Source organism: Macaca mulatta, chromosome 15 (assembly GCF_049350105.2).
Source record: "Macaca mulatta isolate MMU2019108-1 chromosome 15, T2T-MMU8v2.0, whole genome shotgun sequence".
Lineage (NCBI taxonomy): Eukaryota > Metazoa > Chordata > Mammalia > Primates > Cercopithecidae > Macaca > Macaca mulatta.
In genome coordinates, this window is record NC_133420.1 from 103,224,192 (window position 1) to 103,245,834 (window position 21,643).

At 40.0% G+C, this 21,643-nt stretch overlaps 1 protein-coding gene across 4 annotated transcripts in view; it reads left to right on the plus strand.

The window, feature by feature from the left end:
• The window catches only part of GDA (guanine deaminase), a 111,971-nt gene that overhangs the window by 73,922 nt on the left and 16,406 nt on the right, over nucleotides 1–21,643 (plus strand). For all 4 annotated transcript variants that reach the window (XM_015117899.3, XM_015117900.3, XM_077966213.1 and 1 more), the window contains exons 6-10: nucleotides 4,561–4,588; nucleotides 8,617–8,724; nucleotides 10,790–10,897; nucleotides 13,039–13,136; nucleotides 15,875–15,942. In XM_015117899.3, coding sequence (XP_014973385.1) covers nucleotides 4,561–4,588; nucleotides 8,617–8,724; nucleotides 10,790–10,897; nucleotides 13,039–13,136; nucleotides 15,875–15,942 — 410 coding nt within the window. The remainder of the gene's footprint in view (nucleotides 1–4,560; nucleotides 4,589–8,616; nucleotides 8,725–10,789; nucleotides 10,898–13,038; nucleotides 13,137–15,874; nucleotides 15,943–21,643) is intronic.

Here is a 21,643-nt window from a genome sequence, read left to right on the forward strand (position 1 = left end):
ACCATCGCACCCAACTAATTTTTGTATTTTTAGTAGAGACGGGATTTCACCAGGTTGGCCAGGCTGGTCTCGAACTCCTGACCTCAGGTGATCCACCTGCCTCAGCCACCCAAAGTGCTGGGATTACAGGCATGAGCCACCACGCCTGGCTCAAAGTTCTTTCTATCATGATATAGATCTCACCCCATATTCAATGTAAATAAAGAGAATAAAAGAGAAATAGAGGGTATGCAAGAATACTTGGTATAGCATATATTAATTTAAAAATGGTGATGGAAGTGAAGAATTATTTATGAAATAAAATATTATACAAGAAGTTAGGAAAAATGAGTTATATTTACAGGTTAATGAGACTTTCACTACAAAAGGATTTTTTAAAAAGATACCAAAGTAATATATGTTTCCGTGGTACAGAACTTAGAGAAGCACAAAAAGGTACAAAGAAGATTTTTTTTTTTATGAAGCCACCAAAAGTTACATAATTGGGTATCTTGTATTGTTTTCTCAAGGTGGTATATGCATCCTTCACTACTATTTCATCCTACCTTGGGAACAGGAAAGTTGTTCTGGATGTATGCTGGAATGGCCATAATATGCTAACGTAGGGAGCTAGAATATCCCCTCTCCACAAAGGTGACCTGAAAGAACATCTCTGCAAACTGAAGCGCAGGCATACAGGAGGGAAGGTGTGGTTCCTTTTTCTGCTTTGGTTCCACATCTGTGCTCACAGGGAGTAAGGCCTCACTCTCCTACCGGTAATAAAGGCTCTGAGGATGTTCTCTGGTGACACAGGCTACAGAGAAACCATGGGAGGGAACAAGGCCCACTCTGCTGCTGCTGGCCATGGAGCTGGATTCCCAGAGGTCGTGGACAGCCTACTTTGGGAAGATTTCCACCGCAAAGAATAGGGTACCATATGCAGATAGAATCATAAAAGGTAAAGATGTGCAAGGGAAATGAACACATGTTTCCACATAAAGACTTGCAGGTAAATGTTCGTAGTGTCATTATTTATAGAAGACAAATGTGGAGCAGGTTCACTGAATACAGGTGTCAGTCCCAGGGGAGGACTCCAAACACCTCACCAATACTGCACACCACTTGCATGAGTCTAGTGAGGCAGCACACTTATATAACAAGTTAAGTGAAACAAGTTTATTATGCACAGATAGGTAGCAAGGGACAAGAGAAGCTTAGGTGAACTGATCCTCCACGGCTCAGGAAAGTTGCTCAGGAGTCTCATATGTGCATGCCCCACATCACATCATAGCTGAGGGACCCTGGGAGCATGCTCTCTCTACCTGTGGTTTTATACCCAGATGAAACTGGACTCACTGAGCTAAAACATTGCAAAACATCCTGTTCTAGGAGGAATGGGAACAGAGCCCAGGCTGTTCTGACCAGTTTCTCCATATCTCAGGGTGGTTGCATTTCCAGTACATTCTACAGTTATTCTGATAACTACAAGTAAGAAAAGGGGAAAAGCTGGGTCACCAAGGCCATATGGGAACTAGTCTTGCACCAAATAGTGGAAGCAACCAAAATTTTTTTTTTTTTTTTTGAGACGGAGTCTCACTCTGTTGCCCAGGCTGGAGTGCAGTGGTGCGATCTCGGCTCACTGCAAGCTCTGCCTCCCGGGTTCATGCCATTCTCCTGCCTCAGCCTCCCGAGTAGCTGGGACTACAGGCGCCCACCACCACGCCCAGCTAATTTTTTTGTATTTTTAGTAGAAACGGGCTTTCACCACGTTAGCCAGGATGGTCTCAGTCTCCTGACCTCGTGATCTGCCACCTCAATCTCCCAAAGTGCTGGGATTACAGGCGTGAGCACCCAGCCAACAACCAAAATGTTTATAACTGGTGAATGGATAAACAAAATGTTGTATACAATGGAGTAATATTCAGCCATAAAAAGGAATGAAGTACTGATGCATACTACAACATGGGTGATTTTTAAAAACACACTGCTAAGACAAAGAAACCAAACACAAAAGGCCACATACTATATGATTCCATTTATATGAAATATATAGAAAATGCAAATTCATAGAGACAGAACACCAGCGATTGCCTGGGGCTGGAAGTAGGAATAACTATTAACTAAATGAGCCCAAGGAATCTAACTGGGGTGATGAGAATGTTCAAAAACTTGATTATGATAGTGGTTGTAAAACCCAATAAATCTACTAAACATCATGGGTTTGTGCACTTAAAACAGGTGAATTTTATGGTATGTAAATTATACTTCAATAGAAATAGTTTTTAAAAATAGGAGTATGTGGGTGAGATTGTGTTCATGTACATTTGTGTTTTCTAGTTCACATCCACTTTAGAGAAGAGTTGAGTAGAAAGTGATTAGATTTTTTAAAAAGAAGATTTTGTACAGAATAAATAGCTGTGAGCATATCTGCAGAGACTCCAGCTCTCTGTGATTTTCTCCTGTGGTGCAGTAGAGCTTCTCTTGATGCTTCTAGTATTCTTCCCCTCACTTTTCTCCCTTAATCACGCATCATTGAAGCCAAAACCAAAAAGGCCTGAGAAGCTCAAGATGTATTAACACACTCTGTCAAATTAAAGTTGAAAGATGAATTAATGCACTGAGGCATTCTTCCCGTTTGCCAAGGTCAGTGTATGGGTTTGTCCAACTTGCATGTCAGTATTATTTTTGTGTAACAAATTATATTTAAAGCCTCCAGGAACTTGCTATAGGAGTCGCAGGGTAAATCCTCTTGTAAAATGAAGTAAATAATTTACCCTCTCCCTACCCTTTATTATAGATCAGGGTTTCTCCTGTAGATTGGATTTGCTTTTAAGTACATATGGCTTGCTCATTAAATTACTTTTGGTTATTGGTCATACTATGGCTTGAGATTATGAATTTTCATTATGTTCTTTTTCATATAACATCAGGAGATTCTACTGACCATATAAATACTTTTCTTATATTTTAAAATGGCTTTTCTGTAGTACCTTAAGGATTTGGCAAGAAATTGTATCGTATTCTTTTTTTTTTTTTTTTTTTTGAGATGGAGTCTCCTGTCGCCCAGGCTGGAGTGCAGTGGCACAGTCTCTGCTCACTGCAGCCTTCCCCTCCCAGGTTCAAATGATTATCATGCCTCAGCCTCCCTAGCAGCTGGGATTACAGGCCCCTGCCACCATGCCTGGCTAATTTTTATGTTTTTAGTAGAGATGAGGTTTTGCTACATTGGCCAGACTGGCCTCGAACTCCTGACCTCAAGTGAGCCGCCTGCCTCAGCCTCCCAAAGTGCTGAGGTTACAGGCGTGAGCCACTGCACCTGGCCAAAATGTAATTTTATTCTGTTCAACATCTAAGAGATACAGAAGAAAATGCTTTAGATATAAATCTTTCCCAAGACCAAACGTATTCTGATGCAAGTTTTAGAAGTTCAGCTTCTTTCTATTCCCCAGACCTCTTTCCTCTTAAAAGTGTCCTCTGAAAAGGGAGCAGAGGGGCTGCTTATATGCTCACAGAGAGGAGGAAGTACCCGCCTTCCTTTAGCATTGGCCTAGCCCAGCTCATCTATTAATCCATTTTTGTGGATAGTAAACCTTAATTCTCATTTTGTTCTGAAACAAAGAAATGCCGGAAGGCAGAAAGCTGCAGCTGCCTAGCCGGGGCAGAAGGAGCCATTTCAACGTCTTTACAGTTGCCACCATCCCTGCAGGCATAAACTGGTGGGATCACTACCATCCCATTCCCCACGCACCTCACGACCACCTCTCGACTGTTCCTTCTGCGTTACTCCAATGTTCATCCCCAAGAGAACGCTGCCCTTGGAAATAAATGGTGATATTGTGGGAACAAGTAGCTTCCACTTTAGGAGGATTTGAAGTAAAGAGCTTCATGGCTTCTGAAAGCCTCCAGGTGCCTAGGACTTCATGACTCTAACATCCATAGAGCACAATATATTGCAACATTTCTCCAAACAGAGCTTGAGCTAGTAGAACAGCTTGAGTGCTGTGGGAATATTTGAGAACAGCCCGACTGATGCTAGATGATAAGATTACATTTCCCTGTGATTTTGCACTCCATCTCTGGCTGCAAGTAAAAAAGCAGAGTAATTACTACTTGTTAATCTTTAATTAGTGGTGGTGGAACATGTGCAGCATTAGAAATGTTTGCATGAAAATCAGGATATGTAAGAATCATGTTTTTACCTTTTTAAGATGTTTATTTGAAAATGGCCGGTTGGGGTGGCTCACGCCTGTAATCCCAGCACTTTGGGAGACCGAGGCAGGCGGATCACAAGGTCAGGAGATCGAGACCATCCTGGCTAACATGGTGAAACCCCATCTCTACTAAAAATACAACAAATTAGCCGGGCATGGTAGCGGGCGCCCGTAGTCCCAGCTACTCCGGAGGCTGAGGCAGGAGAATGGCGTGAACCTGGGAGGCAGAGCTTGAAGTGAGCCAAGATCGCGCCACTGCACTCCACCCTGGGTGACAAAGCCAGACTCTGTCTGAAAAAAAAAAAAAAGAAAAAGAAAAGAAAAAAAGAAAATGCTCAAGTTTTCTAACCCATTTGTTGCTTTATTTCAGATTTGTGTCAGAAATGCTTCAAAAGAACGTGAGTAACTTTGTTTAGAGCTCGCTTTTAGTTTGCCTTTGCATTAGCTGTAGGATTCATAAAGTTGCTTGATAGTGATTAGTCTGTGTGCGATTGGCTTATCCCATGCATGAAGAACTATTTACCTGGAGCCTGATGTGTCACTGTGGACTGTCACTGTCAGCTCAGTGAAGTCAGACGTTTTTAAAAAATTATCTTAAAATATTTAATTGACAAAAATTGTATCCACTCAAGGTGTACAATGTGATGATTTAGATATATTTATACACTGTTTAATGATTATTAGAATAAAATTTATTAACACATCTATTCCCACACACGCTGTACACTAGATCCTCAGAACTTGTTCATGCTATAACTGAAAATTTCTACCCTTTGACCATCATCTTTGGCTAACACGGTGACCCCCATAAGCCAACAATCTCACTTTCGGGTGTATATCCAATCCCATTTTTGGGATTTTCTTGTGAGATGTGGTGGGTGTATATCCAATCCCACTTTTGACCCACATAAGTCAGCATGCTCTCCCACTTTTGGGTGTATATCCAAAAGATGCAAAATAAGCATCTTGAAAAGATGTCTGTACCTCTATGTTCATTGCAGCATCATTCAGAATAGCCAAGCTCTGGAAACAACTTAAGTGTCCGTAGACAGGTAAATAAAGAAAATGCAGTGTGTATGTCTATCTACAAACACAATGGAATATTATTCAACCATAAACAGGAAGGAAATCCTGCCATTTGTGACAATGTGGATGAACCTACAGCCCATTACAATAAGTGAAACAAGCTAGCCACAGAAAGACAATACTGCATGATACACTTATTTGTGAAATCTAAAAAAAGTCAAACTTACAGAAACAGAGGTCAGGCATTTTTTGCTTTCTTGGGGGCAGCTGTGTACCTGGCTCTCTGTGTTTTGTTTTAAATAAATTTTGAAATCATTAAATATTAACAATTTTAGTGGATGTGTTTAGATACCATTCACATATGTGCAAACATCAAGCTTGCTTTATTCTTAAAATTGTGTGTACTTTTCTTGGCTCCCAAGCCCCATGCCTACATGCAACAGAAAAACTAAATTTTGTCAGGCAGGTAAACTTCATCTTAAGTTCACTAAGCTTTTAGTTGATCCAATTTTCATTAGGACAGTCTCAGTCACTACCCAGGTTAGAGTTACCGTCTCAGGGTAGGTTTCCCTTCTTCAGTGGTTTTCCGTACCCTCCTCTGGGATCTTCTGATTTCACAGGATTGGTATCTGGCAAGCAGGGAGAGGGCCTGATGGGCATGGGCTGACTGGTGGCACCTGGAAGTTGGGGACTGCTTGGTGGCCACCTCAACATTGGCTCTGGCCACTTGTGCCCTTGGCCTGCTCTGCAACACAGGCAGTGTCCAGTCCTGATGCCCCTGCCACTGGCTGCCTTGGTCCCCATGTGTGTGACACCTCACATGGGTTGCAGGCATGCAGCAGGCACGCCCCATTGTGGTCCCCTGGTGTTGGTGAGCCTATGGAGACAATGCTATTTCCTGTCTCCACCCCAACAGGCTGCACGTGGCTCCATCAAGCAATCTCTTAGATTGGCAAGCCTGTCCCTTCCTTGATCATCTTTTGAGGCCTGATTGGAAATCATAAGAAATCTCAAAATTTCTTTCCATCTAACCTTGAGAGATTTAGATGAAACTTTGTAGATCCTTATCCTCACCACCCTTCTATGAGTCCTTCTCTCCTGCCTGGCCACTCGCCTCAGGTGGCACCAGAGCCAGTCCAACAACTGAATAGTTCTCAGGAAGGCTGTAACCAGCACACCTGCACAAGATGTATTCCCGAAAGGGAACTGGCTATCACTTCACTTTTAGTCTCCCCAGCATTCTTTTAAAACTTCAGCCTCCACTTCTCTTCATAAAGACTACCCAGTCTAGCCTTCATCAGAGCCTTAATGTGGCAGCAGAGGAGTATCTGTCATTTGGGATAGGATCTTTTGTTGAAATTGGGTGCTGAAGAATATACCCTCCTTTATTCTCCACTTTGAGCTGTTATCATGAAACCCAGTACTTCCATCGACTGTTAGAATGAGGGAGTGCTCCCAAAAATGAAGACATAAAATCATCTTGCTGTATGATATGCATTTTGGGGTACCCTTCACATTCATGATCTCCATAGTTCCCTTTTTTTAAAAAAAAACTTTTAAGTTCAGAGGTACATGTGCAGGTTTGTTTACAAAAGTAAATGTGTGTCATGGGGATTTGTTGTGCAGATTATTTCGTCACCCAAGTATTAAGCCTACTACCCATTAGTTATTTTTCCTGATGCTCTCCATCTTTCCATCCTCCACCCTCCGATAGGCCCCACTGTTTGTTGTTCCCCTCTATGGGTCCATGTGTTCTCATCATTTAGCTCCCACTTATAAGTGAGAACATGCAGTATTTGACTTTCCCTTCCTGCATTAGTTTGCTAAGAATAATGGCGTTCAGCTTCATCCATGTCCCTGCAAAGGGCATGATCTCATTCTCTTTTTATGGCTGCATAGTATTCCATGGTGTATATATACCATATTTTCTTTATCCAGTCTATCATTGATGGGCATTTAGGTTGATTCCATGCCTTTGCTATTGTGAATAGTGCTACAGTGAGCATATGTGTGCATGTGTCTTTATAACAGAATGATTTATTTCCCTTTGGGTATATACCCAGTAATGAGATTGTTGGGTCAAATGGTATTTCTGTCTCTAGGTCTTTGTGGAATCACCACATTGTCTTTCACAATGGTTGAACTAATTTACACTCCTACCAACAGTCTATAAGCATTTCTTTTTCTCCACAACCTCACTAGCATCTGCTATTTTTTTGACTTTTTTTTTTTTTTTTTTTTTTTGAGACGGAGTCTCGCTGTGTCGCCCAGGCTAGAGTGCAGTGGCCGGATCTCAGCTCACTGCAAGCTCTGCCTCCCGGGTTTTTACGCCATTCTCCTGCCTCAGCCTCCCGAGTAGCCGGGACTACAGGCACCCGCCACCTCGCCTGGCTAGTTTTTGTATTTTTTAGTAGAGACGGGGTTTCACCGTGTTAGCCAGGATGGTCTCGAACTCCTGACCTCGTGATCCGCCCGTCTCGGCCTCCCAAAGTGCTGGGATTACAGGCTTTTGACTTTTTAATAATAGCCATTCTGACTGGTATGAGATGGTATCTTATTGCAGTTTTGATTTGCATTTCTCTAATTATCAGTGATGTTGAGCTTTTTTTTCACATGATTGTTGGCTGCATCAATCATATGAAAAACAGTGAAAAGTGTCTGTTCATATGCTTTGCCCACTTTTTAATTGGGTTGTTTTTTTCTCATAAATTTGTCTAAGTTCCTTATAGATGATGGATATTAATTAGACTTTTGTCAGATGCATAGTTTGCAAAAACTTTCTCCCATTCTGTTGGTTGTCTGTTTACTCTGTTGGCGGTTTCACTTGCTATGCAGAAACTCTTTAGTTTAATTACATCCCATTTATCAATTTTTGATTTTCTTGCAATTGCTTTTGGTATCTTTGTCATGAAATATTTTCCCATGCCTATGTCCTGAATGGTATTGCCAAGTTATCTTCCAAGGTTGCTTTTCTTTTTCTTCTTTTTTTTTCTTTTTTTTTTTTTGAGACCGAGTTTCTCTCTTGTTGCCTAGACTGGAGTGCAATGGCGCAGTCTCGGCTCACTACAACCTCCGCCTTCCAGGTTCAAGCAATTCTCTTGCCTTAGCCTCCTGAGTAGCTGGAATTACAGGCATGCACCACCACGCCCAGCTAATTTTGTATTTTTTGGTAGAGACAGGGTTTCCCCATGTTAGTCAGACTGGTCTCGAACTCCCGACCTCAGGTGATCCGCCTGCCTTCTCCTCTCAAAGTGCTGAGATTACAGGTGTGAGCCACCGTGCCCGGCCCTTCCAGGGTTTTTATAGTTTTCATTTTAACATTTAAGTCTTTAATCCATCTTGAGTTAATTTTGGTATATGGCGTAACGAAGAGGTATCAATTGTTTTTAATTATCTCCAGTATTCTAGAGTGAAGCCCATAGTGACACCACGTTTTTCCCTCTCCTGCTCTGAGACTTTGATGGGTGAACTCGGCAGCATTGCTAAAACCCGTGATTTGCACATTCAGGTGGGTATTCTTCTTCTCTTTATGCCTCTATGCAGACCTGCAAGATTTCTTAGCACCCTTAAATTGTCATCTCCAATAATCTATAGTTCTTTTACTGAGTAATCTCTAATTCTTCAACTGAGATTTCCTAGAGTCACAGCATAACAGGAGAGAAAGGACCTCTGTAGATATCACCTAATCCAATTCTCTGCTTTTGCAGATAAGAAACCCGAAGTTCCTTATACCCTCAAAGTTTTCTGATCAGTCTTCTAAAGACAAGAAAATCTTTATAAGTAATGGCAAGATCAATAACAGACTGTTATCTATTGTCCATAAGATACATTTAATGCATTTATTTCTTCTCTTTTACTTGATACTTTCTCAGTGTGCTCTGTACCTTCATTCTTAGAGAAACCAGCTATTATTTGAAAAACAAAAATAACCTAATTTCCACCTTACAAAATAGCATTTAAAACCCCTTTTGTTCTGAGTTTCTTAATTTAAAATCAGAACAAAAAAGTGTACCTTACTTTGTCATTAAGTTGTTGCAATTTAGGAATAAAACACTTTTTAAAACTTATATCTGGGTTAAAATTGAGAGTTCCCCTTCTCCCATCCAAGCTTAATTACATCCTGTACTAAAATTTCTCCTCTTAGGAGTTGATGGTCTTATAAGAAAGGTCAGATCAGAGAAAACACATTCATTCTTTACCATTTATAGACTGGTGTTTCTTTGGTTTTTGCTTCCCAAATCTATTTTCTTAGGAACCATTAACTGCTCTCACCTTCCCTATTATTATTATTATTTGCAGCCTATAATATTTGAATTTTTAATTCAGTCCCACACATTTCTCTCCTGGAGATAAAATTCAAAACTTATCTGATGCTTCTGCTTTGCAAACAAAATGCTTCTGTCGCTGACAAAATAAAATACAATGAACATTTAGAAATACATGAAAAATAAGATGAGAAGAACACACAACAAAATCAAGTTTATCCTTGCCAGACAGATGCATGTGAATGTATGCACATTTACTCACATTTATCCAAATGACCCGAATCATCAGGTTGTCCTGTCTTCTATTGCTGTCCATGCATTTCATCAGTGGTCTGGGATTTCCTCAAGGCCAGGGATGGAGTTCATTGTCTGGGTAAAACACCTGTTTTCAGAACACTGCTATTTTTTTTCTTTTAAAAATTTAGTTATCCATGTTCTACCTTGTGGAAAGAGAGAAACGGCATTGCCATTATTGGAAGTATTAATTATGCCCTCTTGGGTTTTGTGGTGCCCTACAGAAGGGTCTTAGGGGCCTTTTTCAGTGTGGGGGCGTATAAAAGTGAACCCCACTGTCTGTTTTTTTATGAACACTGAGCTCTTTTCTTAAATGGCCAGCATGGCCAGGCATAATGGCTCATGCCTGTAATCCCAGCACTTTGGGAAGCTGAGGTCGGCAGATTACTTGAGGTCAGGAGTTTGAGACCAGGCTGGCCAACGTGGTGAAACCCCATCTCTGCTAAAAATACAAAATTAGCCCGGTATGGTGACACATGCCTATAATGCCAGCTACTTGGGAGGCTAAGACAGGAGACTCACTTGAACCTGGGAGGCAGAGGTTGCAGTGAGCGGAGATTGTGCCACTGCACTCCAGCCTGGGTGACAGAGCCAGACCCTATCTCAAAACAAAACAAAAAGAAGGTGAGCTCCAGAAGAGTCAGGTTGCTAGGCTCCTGACTATCTACAAGGAGGACTTCATATTTGTTCTAGCTGTAGGTTAGAATTTGGAAAGACTTTGTTGGAAAAATTTGCCTTGAGATTACACATACACATACACACCCACACTCACACACACACACACACACACACACACTACATGTTCGTGATATTCAGTTTCTTTGTCATATACATTATATTGTCTGTGATGTATATAATTGTTTCTAATAAAATGCGTGTGCAATCTTCATTGCCTTTCTATGTGGTCCCTTAAATATGCAAGTAGAAAACCATTCACACCATTTTGAGGTAGGAAGTGTAATTTCTAATGGTATTTTACAGAAGAAAAATGAAAACATTGTTCTTTTCTTGTAGAGCCATATAAGTGAAACTCGTGATGAAGTTGAAGCTGTGAAAAACTTATACCCCAATTATAAAAACCACACAGATGTGTATGATAAAAACAATCTTTTGACAACTAAGGTAAGTTTTATATCATGACATAATCTGTTTAAAGGAGGGCATTATCTAAATTTTAAAATCTCAGTAGTAGTCTTCAGATTTCTGATATGAATACGTTTCTTTTAAAAAACGTTTTAAATTTTTAATTTTTGTGGGTACACAGAAGGTTTATATATCTGTGGGGTATATATGCATACATTTCTTAAACTAGAGTAAAGCCCAGAGAGAGAGAGTGTGTGTGTGTGTGTGTGTGTGTAGTTAAAAATGGGCCCGAAGTTTCATCTTAGTTAGTTAAATCTAAAGGCTTCATTGAAGATGGGAATGTCATTTGGTCCAAGGACATTTTAACAGTATCTATTAGAATGTAAACGTGCATTTCTTTGAGTCAGCAGATGCATTTCTAAGAATTCACTCTGTAACTAATATGAATAGGGATGCTAATTATATATTAAAGTTTAAAAATTGTTATCGGTGGGGAATTAAATTACAGAGCATACGTAGGATTTTATCCAGCATTCACAAAGAAAGAGGTATACAGGCTTATAAGGAAGAATGTTTGTGTAATATTATTTGATCTGTATGTACATATGTATAGATGCATGCTTACTTAGAAAAAAAACTGTCTGAAAGACATACATTATTAAAAATGACTCTTCCCGAGGGACAAAGCAGAAGGACTTTCTGCTTTTTATTTTTAAATACTCTGAGAGTGCTTTTAAAAAATGAGTATGCATTACTTCTATACTTAAAATTAATATGTGTAAAGAGACCTCATTACAATAATGTACTACTTGGCCTTGGCCTTCAATGAAATGTACAAACCATGTGGAGAGTTTACTGTAGCAAATAATTTCTTAGTGACTACGTGAATGGAGATATGACTATAACTGATTTAAAAGGTTAATACTCTGCATAAATCATGTAAAAGCTACACCATAGTTTTCATTCTTTACATATATTTCCATATGATTAATAAATTAACCTTCCATTTGCATGTTAATTTTATTTGCACAGAGATTGGGAAAGTTATATTTTAATAATAATTCTGTAGTCACTGGGCCAGGCGTGGTGGCTCATACCTTTAATACTAGCACTTTGGGAGGCCAAGGTGAGCAGATCACAAGGTCAGGAGATTGAGACCATCCTGGCTAACGTGGTGAAACCCCATCTTTACTAAAAATACAAAAAATATAGCCAGGCGTGGTGGCAGGTACGTGTAGTCCCAGCTACTTGGGAAACTGAGGCAGGAGAAGAGCATGAACCCGGGGGCGGAGCTTGCAGTGAGCCGAGATCGCGCCACTGCACTCCAGCCTGGGCGACAGAGCGAGACTCTGTCTCAAAAAAATAATAATAATTCTATAATCACTGAACCATGCCTCTCAAAGGAGAAAGCAAGTTGGATACAGGTTTTGTACTGGGGGAAAAATAATTTTGAAAGAGTAAAGTCTTATTTAAGAAAATCTGCAAATAAATACTACCAAGGTTAAAAATTTAGAGAGGTCTCGTATGTGTGCAGTGCCTGCTTTCTTGGATCAATTTTACTTTCTGAATTAGTGATTAGAAGATGTTAAACCTCCTAGTTTTTATGAAAATATAAACACAGGTGAGTTAAAGTTTATTTAGTTGAAAATATCAAGGTCACTGGCACCTATATTGAAGCTAGGGGCAGAAATAAAGAACAGCGCTTTGTAGGATTACTCTCATGGCTTCCATGTACTGAGAAGGGACTTTTAGTTCTAAAAGAGTTTAAAATTGGAGCAAGCACAACCCTACCAGTCGCTCACCAGGGAAACTTAGAAAAGAAAGTAACTTGACAGTCTTCTAAAGTAGAGATGAGAAAATCACGTTTCCTTCCATCTGGATGGATATTCGGTGCTAAAGATCACCTGGACCAAACCCTCATTACTTTATAGATCAACAAAAAGAACCTAAGTAAACGCCACAAATTTGCTGAGATTTTTGTAAAACAATGTGTTTACAGGCCTTTTCTGAGGTATAATTTGTACCCAGCCACTTTGTACATATAGATCATCATAAATGTTCTTGTAAAGATGCCTACAGTCAAGCTACAGCTTCGGTCTCTCTCTCAAATACCTTGTGAGTGAGCACCCACTTAATCATTTGTGAGCGGTGAACTCCACGTAGGGCACTCTTCTCTCCAGACAGTGATGGCACACGGCTGCTACCTCTCTGCAGAAGAACTGAATGTATTCCATGAACGAGGAGCGTCCATCGCACACTGTCCCAATTCTAATTTATCGTAAGTAGACAATCATTTTTGGTAGATTACGAATGGTTGGGTTGCAGATTAGCAGCCAAATGCCTTTGTTTCCTCTGTCATTCCTCCAGGATCTCTCCTCTATTCTGTGTTTGACAGGAACCAGATAGATAGACATTTACTTGTGCTGTTGAGGAGTAAAAGAGAACATGTGAGAGGACTTTTATCTCAGAGGACACATGTGAAGAGCACAGCATCTTCTGAAATCTGAGTTTGTACAAAAAAAGGACAATAGGGAATACAACATAAAAAATTTCTAGTGAAAGTACTGAAGGGAACCCATATGTCAGCCAGGAAATCCAGGAAGAGGGTAGTCACTCCCATTACTGTTTGTGCTGTAGTGTTAGAAGGAAATGCAGCAATACCAAAGTCAATACACTGTGATGTATGTTACCCTGTTGGACTTGACGGAATGCCAGCCCACACAGTCTAGCCCAGGAGGATCTTGTCCTATTATAATTCCCCAGAATACAGAGGTGTTATTTATTAACTGGTTCTTAACCTTTTGAAAGGTGATGGATCCATAAATGAATAAAATGAAAGTTATTGGCTGTGCACAGTGGCTCACGTCTGTAATCCTAGCACTTTGGGAAGTGGAGGCAGGCAGATCACTTGAGGTCAGGCGTTCGAGACCAACCTGACCAACATAGTGAAACCCCATCAGTATTAAACATACAAAAATTAGCTGGGCGTGGTGGCAGGCACCTGTAGTCCCAACTACTCAGGAGGCTGAGGCAAGAGAATCATTCGAACCTGGGAGGTGGAGGTTGCAGTGAGCCAAGATTGCACCCCGCTCTCCAGCCTGGGTGACAGAGTGAGGCTCTGTCTCAGAAAAATAAATAAGTTATAGCCTGTATTTTCAGGGGAAAAAAGCCCATGGATATTGCAAATGTTGTATCTAATTTCAGGGAATTCATAGATCTCATGATGCCAGTCCATGGATGCTAAGGTTAAAAACCCATGCTTGTGGGTGGTGATCTCAGAAAACACCTTCAGGGAAATAAAACAGGGAAGGGAAACAAGTCAGTAAAGATTGTATCATCAAGGAAGTTACCACTGTGGGCTCCCGGAGTTTAATCCTTCTATTTAATAGAAAACCCAGGGAACCAGTGTCCAAAACAGAACTCAAAGTTATCCTGCCCAAGAAGTGAGGGAGCTGGCTGTAATAGTAATACCCAAATGCCTACGGGTTCTTGTTGAGGGCTCCTGGGTGGAGAGGAGAAGCGTATTCATTCCCTGGAACTTCTGGCCTTCCCCAAACAAGGGCAGAGCAGGCTCTAGCACAGGAGAGAGCTGAGAAAGCTCCTAGGCAAAGAGCTAGAGGCGTTCACAGTTGGAAATCTAGGGACTTTGCAATTACGAAGGTATATGTCAGTGTCATTATGAGAAGGGTGCTGAGAGCCACAGTGACATATTTCTGGAGTGCTTTAGGGACCCCAGAGGGTCTGAGTTTTCAGACTTAAAGGAGTGACACATTACAGGGAATCTTGTCTGTGTACAGCTTAGTGACTATAATTATGGTCTAGTTACTTGATAGTGGAAGGATTTTACACCCACTGGGTGTTAATATCCTCTAAATTAAAGCATAATCTAGCTTTGCAAATTGAGTTTTGAAGTTAAATTTCTTTAGGACACATTTCTGTTTAAATGGTCACTGCTGTTCTTTCTCCAACAACTGAGAGATTTATTGTGTATGCACCGGGGCTTTGGAAATTAGAGTTATGTGCATCTTCCAGCAGACCACCTCGACCTTTGCAACTTTTTAGAATTCTAAGGATCACCTTAGTTTTCCTTTGTCTCTTTAGAAAGGCAGCACATGGTGGGTGTGGTGGCTCATGCCTGTAATCCCAGCACTTTGGGAGGCCGACGTAGGAGGATCACCTGAGGTCAGGAGTTCGAGACCAGCCTGACCAACGTGGCGAAACCCTGCCTCTACTAAAAGTATAAAAATTAGGGGGACATGCTGGCGGGCACCTGTAATCCCAGCTACTCGGGAGGCTGATGTAGGAGAATCGCTTGAACCTACCTGGAAGGAGAAGGTTGCAGTGAGCCGAGATTGTGCCATTGTACCCCAGCCTAGGTGACAGAGTGAGATTCTGTCTCAAAAAAAAAAAAAAAGAAGAAGAAGAAGAAGAAGAAGAAGAAGAAGCTGGCACATCTCTTAAACTCAGGGTCACTAGGTCCCAAATTTAGCCCAGGAACCATCTCTCCTACTTTCCCTGTCTTCAGAGGCAGCATTTGGTCAGGTCCTGATTCTTTAGGCTGCACCCCTTCTTCCAGTTGTACTCCCCTTTTTTGATCTTGTAAGTTACTACTCATTCAGGGTAACAAATTATTCCAGGCATAGAGAATAGGTAATGCTTCATAATTTCTACTTCCTAACATAAAAGGATGTATCAGTTAGAAAATATTAAAGACAGATAAGACTTTTGTATTAATTGCAAGGTTTGATTTCTTCATTTTTTTTCCCATACAAACGATCCCCTGCTTTTCCTTCTGGCTCTTCCTGCTTTGTGCCCACCTGAGATTAAGGGCTCTTTTATTATCCTGTTTACTCCAGGACTTGGATGGTCTGATTTGGCTAATATGTTTGTGTCAACATTAGAGCTGATATATTGGGAACTGCAATTTTCAGTGATATCACCATCGTTGTTATTAGTGTTCGTCTTTTATTGGAACCACATGGATCTCCTTGTTCTGACGTCTGCTCTTCTCTACAGGCTCAGCAGTGGCTTTCTAAATGTGCTAGAAGTCCTGAAGCATGAAGTCAAGATAGGGCTGGGTACAGGTTAGTAGTTCACCATTTGGAGCTATGGCAAAGTGGTTGATTACTGTGTCACTTTCTTTTTTTTTTTTTTTTTTTTTTTTTTTTTTTTTGAGACGGAGTCTCGCTCTGTCGCCCGGGCTGGAGTGCAGTGGCCGGATCTCAGCTCACTGCAAGCTCCGCCTCCCGGGTTTACGCCATTCTCCTGCCTCAGCCTCCCGAATAGCTGGGACTACAGGCGCCGCCACCTCGCCCGGCTAGTTTTTTTTTGTACTTTTTTTAGTAGAGACGGGGTTTCACCGTGTTAGCCAGGATGGTCTCGATCTCCTGACCTCGTGATCCGCCCGCCTCGGCCTCCCAGAGTGCTGGGATTACAGGCTTGAGCCACCGCGCCCGGCCTACTGTGTCACTTTCTAATGTGACTAATTTGTGGGTGACTGTTCCGGTTTTTGGTTTTTTTTTTTTTAAAGTAGTTTTGGGCTGGGCGCGGTTGCTCACGTCTGTAATCCTAGCACTTTGGGAGGCTGAGGCAGGTGGATCACGAGGTCAGGAATTCAAGACCAGTCTGGGAAACCTCGTCTCTACTAAAATGCAAAAAATTAGCCGGGCATGGCAGTGTGCGCCTGTAGTCTCGGCTACTCGGGAGGCTGAGGCAGGAGAATTGCTTGAACCTGGAACCCGGGAGGCAGAGGTTGCAGTGAACCAAGATTGTGACACTACACTCCAGCCTGGGTGACAGAGCGAGACTCTGTCTCAAAAAAAAAAAAAATAGTTTTATTATCTAGTAGAAATATCTTGAAAATAAGTATCTAACAAAATAGAGAGGGGTTAGAAGCAGTAAGAAAATGTATGCAAAGGGAGAAGTTTTGATGACACTAACCTCCTGAAAGCTGTTATCCCTGTTTATTATTCAAAGATTAGGCTATAAAGGATAATTAATTCCTTCTAACATGTTTCAGAGGTATTTTAAAAACAGTCCTTGACTTTTGTTTTGTTTTGTTCTTCTGGCTAGATGTTAATGGTTTGGATTTGTATATTTTTAGTTTTCAGTAACTGGGTCATTACAAATACTGTCTCAAAAGAAATTTTTTTTGTCCTTGCCATAGTGAGCACAGATTCAGTCTATGGCAGAATTGAGAATTCTGATGTATGTTAAGAACTGGTTTTGGTTTTAAGCAATGTTTAGCCAAATGAGACCTCTCCATATCCACAGGCAGCCTGCTTGTCTACTAGGCTGAGGGATGTTCTAAGTGCATATGGATTAGTGATGGATTCGTGATGTTTCCTTTCCCCACAGCACATTTTAGTTGTGTTTCTTGAGAGTGTGCAAGCATTGCTCACTTTGAAAGTATGAGTCAGGCCCAAATGTCTAGCTGTCCTCTGTGAGGCTTCTTTTATGACTGAATGACTGAATTAAAAATTTTTAATGGGTATGGGGCATGAGAACGTGTTTTCTGTTCTTGATGCCTTTGTCTTCCTCATATTTAAGAGCATCAGGCTGTGTGCATGTTGACACTGGTGGTTTTCATCACTCTCTGCAGTAACTCAAGTCTCAGTTTGTTGTAGTGAGACATTTTACAAATCAATTGGTAAAACACAATAATAGGCATAATGATTTTAATATTTTAAGAGAGCTATATATTAGAAGTTTTTCCCACTTTTATGGGAATCAAAGTAATCAAGATTTTGACAATTGTAATTTAAGCCTTAAATCATCAACATTGTGATAATTCTACATAAAGTCACAGGTGTCCAAGGAGGAAATCAGTGATTTTACTTTCACAAAAAAGCTTTAAGGGATTAGAAAAAAATGGCCAAGAGTTTTAGTTACACACTATAGTCAGTTAATATGAAAAATTTAGCATTCGCATAAAAATCAGTCAGATATTGTTTTCAGATATTCTAGGATTTTGGTCTCCATAATTTAAGTTCATCACATGGCTTTCCTTTCTTGACTTTGGGTTGTTTAGTGATGGTCTATAAAGTTCAAGTTGAGTTCTAGCTGTCACTTACTATCTGTAAGACCTTGAGAAAATTAATTTTCTAGCAGTTGTTAGTCAAGGATTCATTTCCTGATTTCTGCAACAATAGTAACTAGCAATTACAACTATGTCTGTCTTACAAGCTGTTTAGAGAATTAAATTTTAAAATGCATGCAAAATGGTTAGCACAGTGCCTGCCTGGCACATGACACAAATAAATAAAGATGGACTTAAAAGAGAAAGGGCGAGGTTGGTGTATTGACTAAATGTTTTATTAAATATGAACTATTAGCTTATTTACTCAGAGAATGACATTTCATTTTTACCTAGTCCTTTTTGCAATAGTCACCCTCTACTCCACTATTTCCTAAACATGACTTTTATGTATCAATTTACCCTTCAATTTGTAAACTTTAGAAGATTATTATACCTCATACTATGAATAGAGAGCAGGTCCAAGAGCAATTCACACACTCTGTCTATAACAAGTGCAGACAGATCTTGACTTGCAGAAATATTAGGTAGAAGAAACCCACATGAAATTTAACAGAAATATAGCAAAACAAGATAAAGTGATATCACAAAGAATAAGAGTGTGAACAAATACCTGAAAATGATCTGCTTTAGGATCCAGAAGAAAATTTCAGAAAATTGCCATCATCCCTGGAGTACAGGAAATCATGATGCTATGAAAAGATTGTGCTAGAAATTTTAGAAATCAAGGAAGAAAACTGAAAAAAAAATCAGATTAAAAAGTACGTAGACTCATACACTGCTGGAAGGAGAGTGGATGGTACAACTACTTTGGAGAACGTTTCGGGAGTTTCTTATAAAGTTAAATATACATCTACATATGACCCAGCAATTTTACTCTTGGGTATTTACCCTAGAAAAATAAACATATATATTTGCAGAAATAGTTGCATGAGGCCGGATGCAGTGACTCATACCTGTAATCCCAGCACTCTGGGAGGCCACAACAGGAGGATTGCTTGAGCTCAGAGATCAGCCTTGGCAACATGGCAAAACCCTGTCTTTACCAAAAATACAAAACTTAGCGGGGCATGGTGGCATGCACTTGTAGTCCCAGCTACTTGGGTGACCGAGGCAGGAGGATCGCTTGAGCTTGGGAGGTCGAGGCTGCAGTGAGCCGTGTTCATGCCACTGCACTCCAGTCTGGGTGACAGAGTGAAACCCTGTCTCTAAATAAATAAATAAATGAAAGAGTTGTAAGAGGATGTTTATACCAGCTTTATTTATAATAGCCCCAAACCAGAAACATCTATCAGCAGGAGGATGGATAAGCAAGTTGAGGTATATTCATATAATGAAATATTATTTAGCAATAAAAAAACATACTACTGATATATGCAAAATGTGGGTAAATATATGCCAGTGTGTGGGCTTAAAGAGCACACACTGCGTGATTCCATATGTATGAAACTCACAGACCCAGAACTAACTGATATGGGTAGAAATCAGAAAGTGGTTGCCAAATGTTGTAGGTGAGAATGTGGGGAATTGACAGGAAAAGGCCATGAGGGAATTTGCTGGGGTGATATAAATGTTTAATACCTTAGTTTTTTTGCAAAGTAGTTAAAGCTATATAATTGTTAACATTCTCCAAACTGAACATCTAAATTCTGTATGTATTATGGTATTTTAGTTATACCTCAGTTAAAAAAATGACAAACCCACCAACCCTGTAGGAAGCTCTGAGAAGCAGAATTATCGTTGCAGAAAATCAAATCAGTGATGTGGAGAATAAAGCCAACCAAAGATGATAGAGGGTGTTTGAGGAAGATCGATGTGAAGCCCAGAAAGCACAGAGCCAACACATGGGGTTTTTTCTGATGGAGCACACAGAACAAATGGGACAGATGCGATAGAGCTTTGAAGGGTAAATCTCTTCTGAGCTTAAGAAAGAACTGCCTTGAAAGTGCTTACCCTGTTTTACACTAAATCATAACTGAACATGTTGTGGCAAAATTTTTTAATTGCAATTTTAAAAATTCAAAAATATTGACACAAGGAAAAAAGTCACTTATCAACAAAACAATTAAAAAGCAGTTTGCTTTCAGATGTTTTTGTTGGCACACCAAATACCAAAAGGCAACAAAAGAGTTTGGAGACAAAGCAGTTGTTAGCCAAGAATCATATATCTGGCCAAATTCTCCTTTACGTAGGAAGGCAAAAAAATTCTCAGCTATACAAAGACTTGGAAAATATTTTCCCTAGGAACCCTTTGAAAAACTTACTTGAAAATCTACATCATTCAGTGAAAGATGAGGCAAGTGAAGGGCCATGTTGGGAAATAATGGTACAATATGATGTCATGGAAAGCTAACATCAATCAGAATAAGAAGATCAAAGAATTGTAAAGGAGTTTTAAAAAGGAAAGTAAAAGCCAAAAATATATCTCAAGAGAGAATAGTCACAATGTTAAAAACCTATCAGAATGGCAACATAAATCAGGAAGATGTTTCCCTCAGGCTGGAAAGAGGTTCCTGGAACCTAAATACATGGTACTTATTTTAAAAACTGAGTGTTACATCCTTGAGTTTTGGTTTTATGCTTTCCTTATGTCATTTGAATGTCTTCAGTATTTTATCACAAAATTTAAAAAAATAATATATGCTCTGCAAGAAAGAATTTTCCAAGTATAATACATAATTCTGTCTTCTAATTTTATTAACAAAACCCAAGAAGTTGTACTTTATGTGTAAGGCTGAGAGGAGGATATATTTGGCAAGTGACCAACATGATGAAACACATTTCTACTAAAAATACAAAAATTAGCTGTGCGTGGTGGCACGTGCCTGTAGTCCCAGCTTCATGAGAGGCTGAGGCAGGAGAATTGCTTGAACCCAGGAGGTGGAGGTTGCAGTGAGCCAAGATCAAACCACTGCACTCCGGTCTGGGTGACAGAGACTCAAAAAAAAAAAAAAAAAAAATTCTTGTCTCAGAAAAAAGGGAATTACACACATTTTACTATAGACGTTTCAGTATAAAAATATTAGAGATAACTACTTGAAGAATGTTAAAGATAGGATGCCTCCTAGGTGAAATATGAAAAAAATAAAAACAAAGAAAACGTAGCAAATAACCAAAAATAGTCATCTGAAGGAAAAATTTAAACATATAGAAAAAGTTTACATCAACAAGACCTTTAAACTCATTAAAACAAGCAACGTACATGGAGCCAGTGCCTCACTTTTCAGTGACAGTTCCCTATCCGAACTTACTTCTTCCATTATGCCAAAAGCAACAGCTCTTTGATCTCTTGTAGACTCTATTCCAGTGACTCTATGCTTTCTCAAAGTCCATTATTCTAATTCGAATTCTTAGATGTCAGAGTACATCAGTGTCATCATTGCCTTGGAAACATCCTCGCTTCCCATATTTCTCTCATTTTCTTGGTATTCACATCACAAAAGCCCCACCCTTGACTATCTCTAAAGTTCCCTTCTCAGTACCGTCAGTGGAGCATCTGGAAGTTTCTGGAGAAAATCGTCCAGTGGGCTTTCATTTTAAATTTTGTTCTCAAATCCCAAATGGCCCTCCGCTTGGGCAATAGAGACAGTTATTAGTCTGTAATAAGCATGTATCTCCTTTTTCCAAGACAGCATTTTCTCATTTCTTCTTAAACTTTCTACCCCAACTTCTAGCTTAAGGCCTCCCTCATCTCATAAGTCATTGAAAAAATAGAAATAACCAGAAATCCTTCCCTCAATCTCCCACCA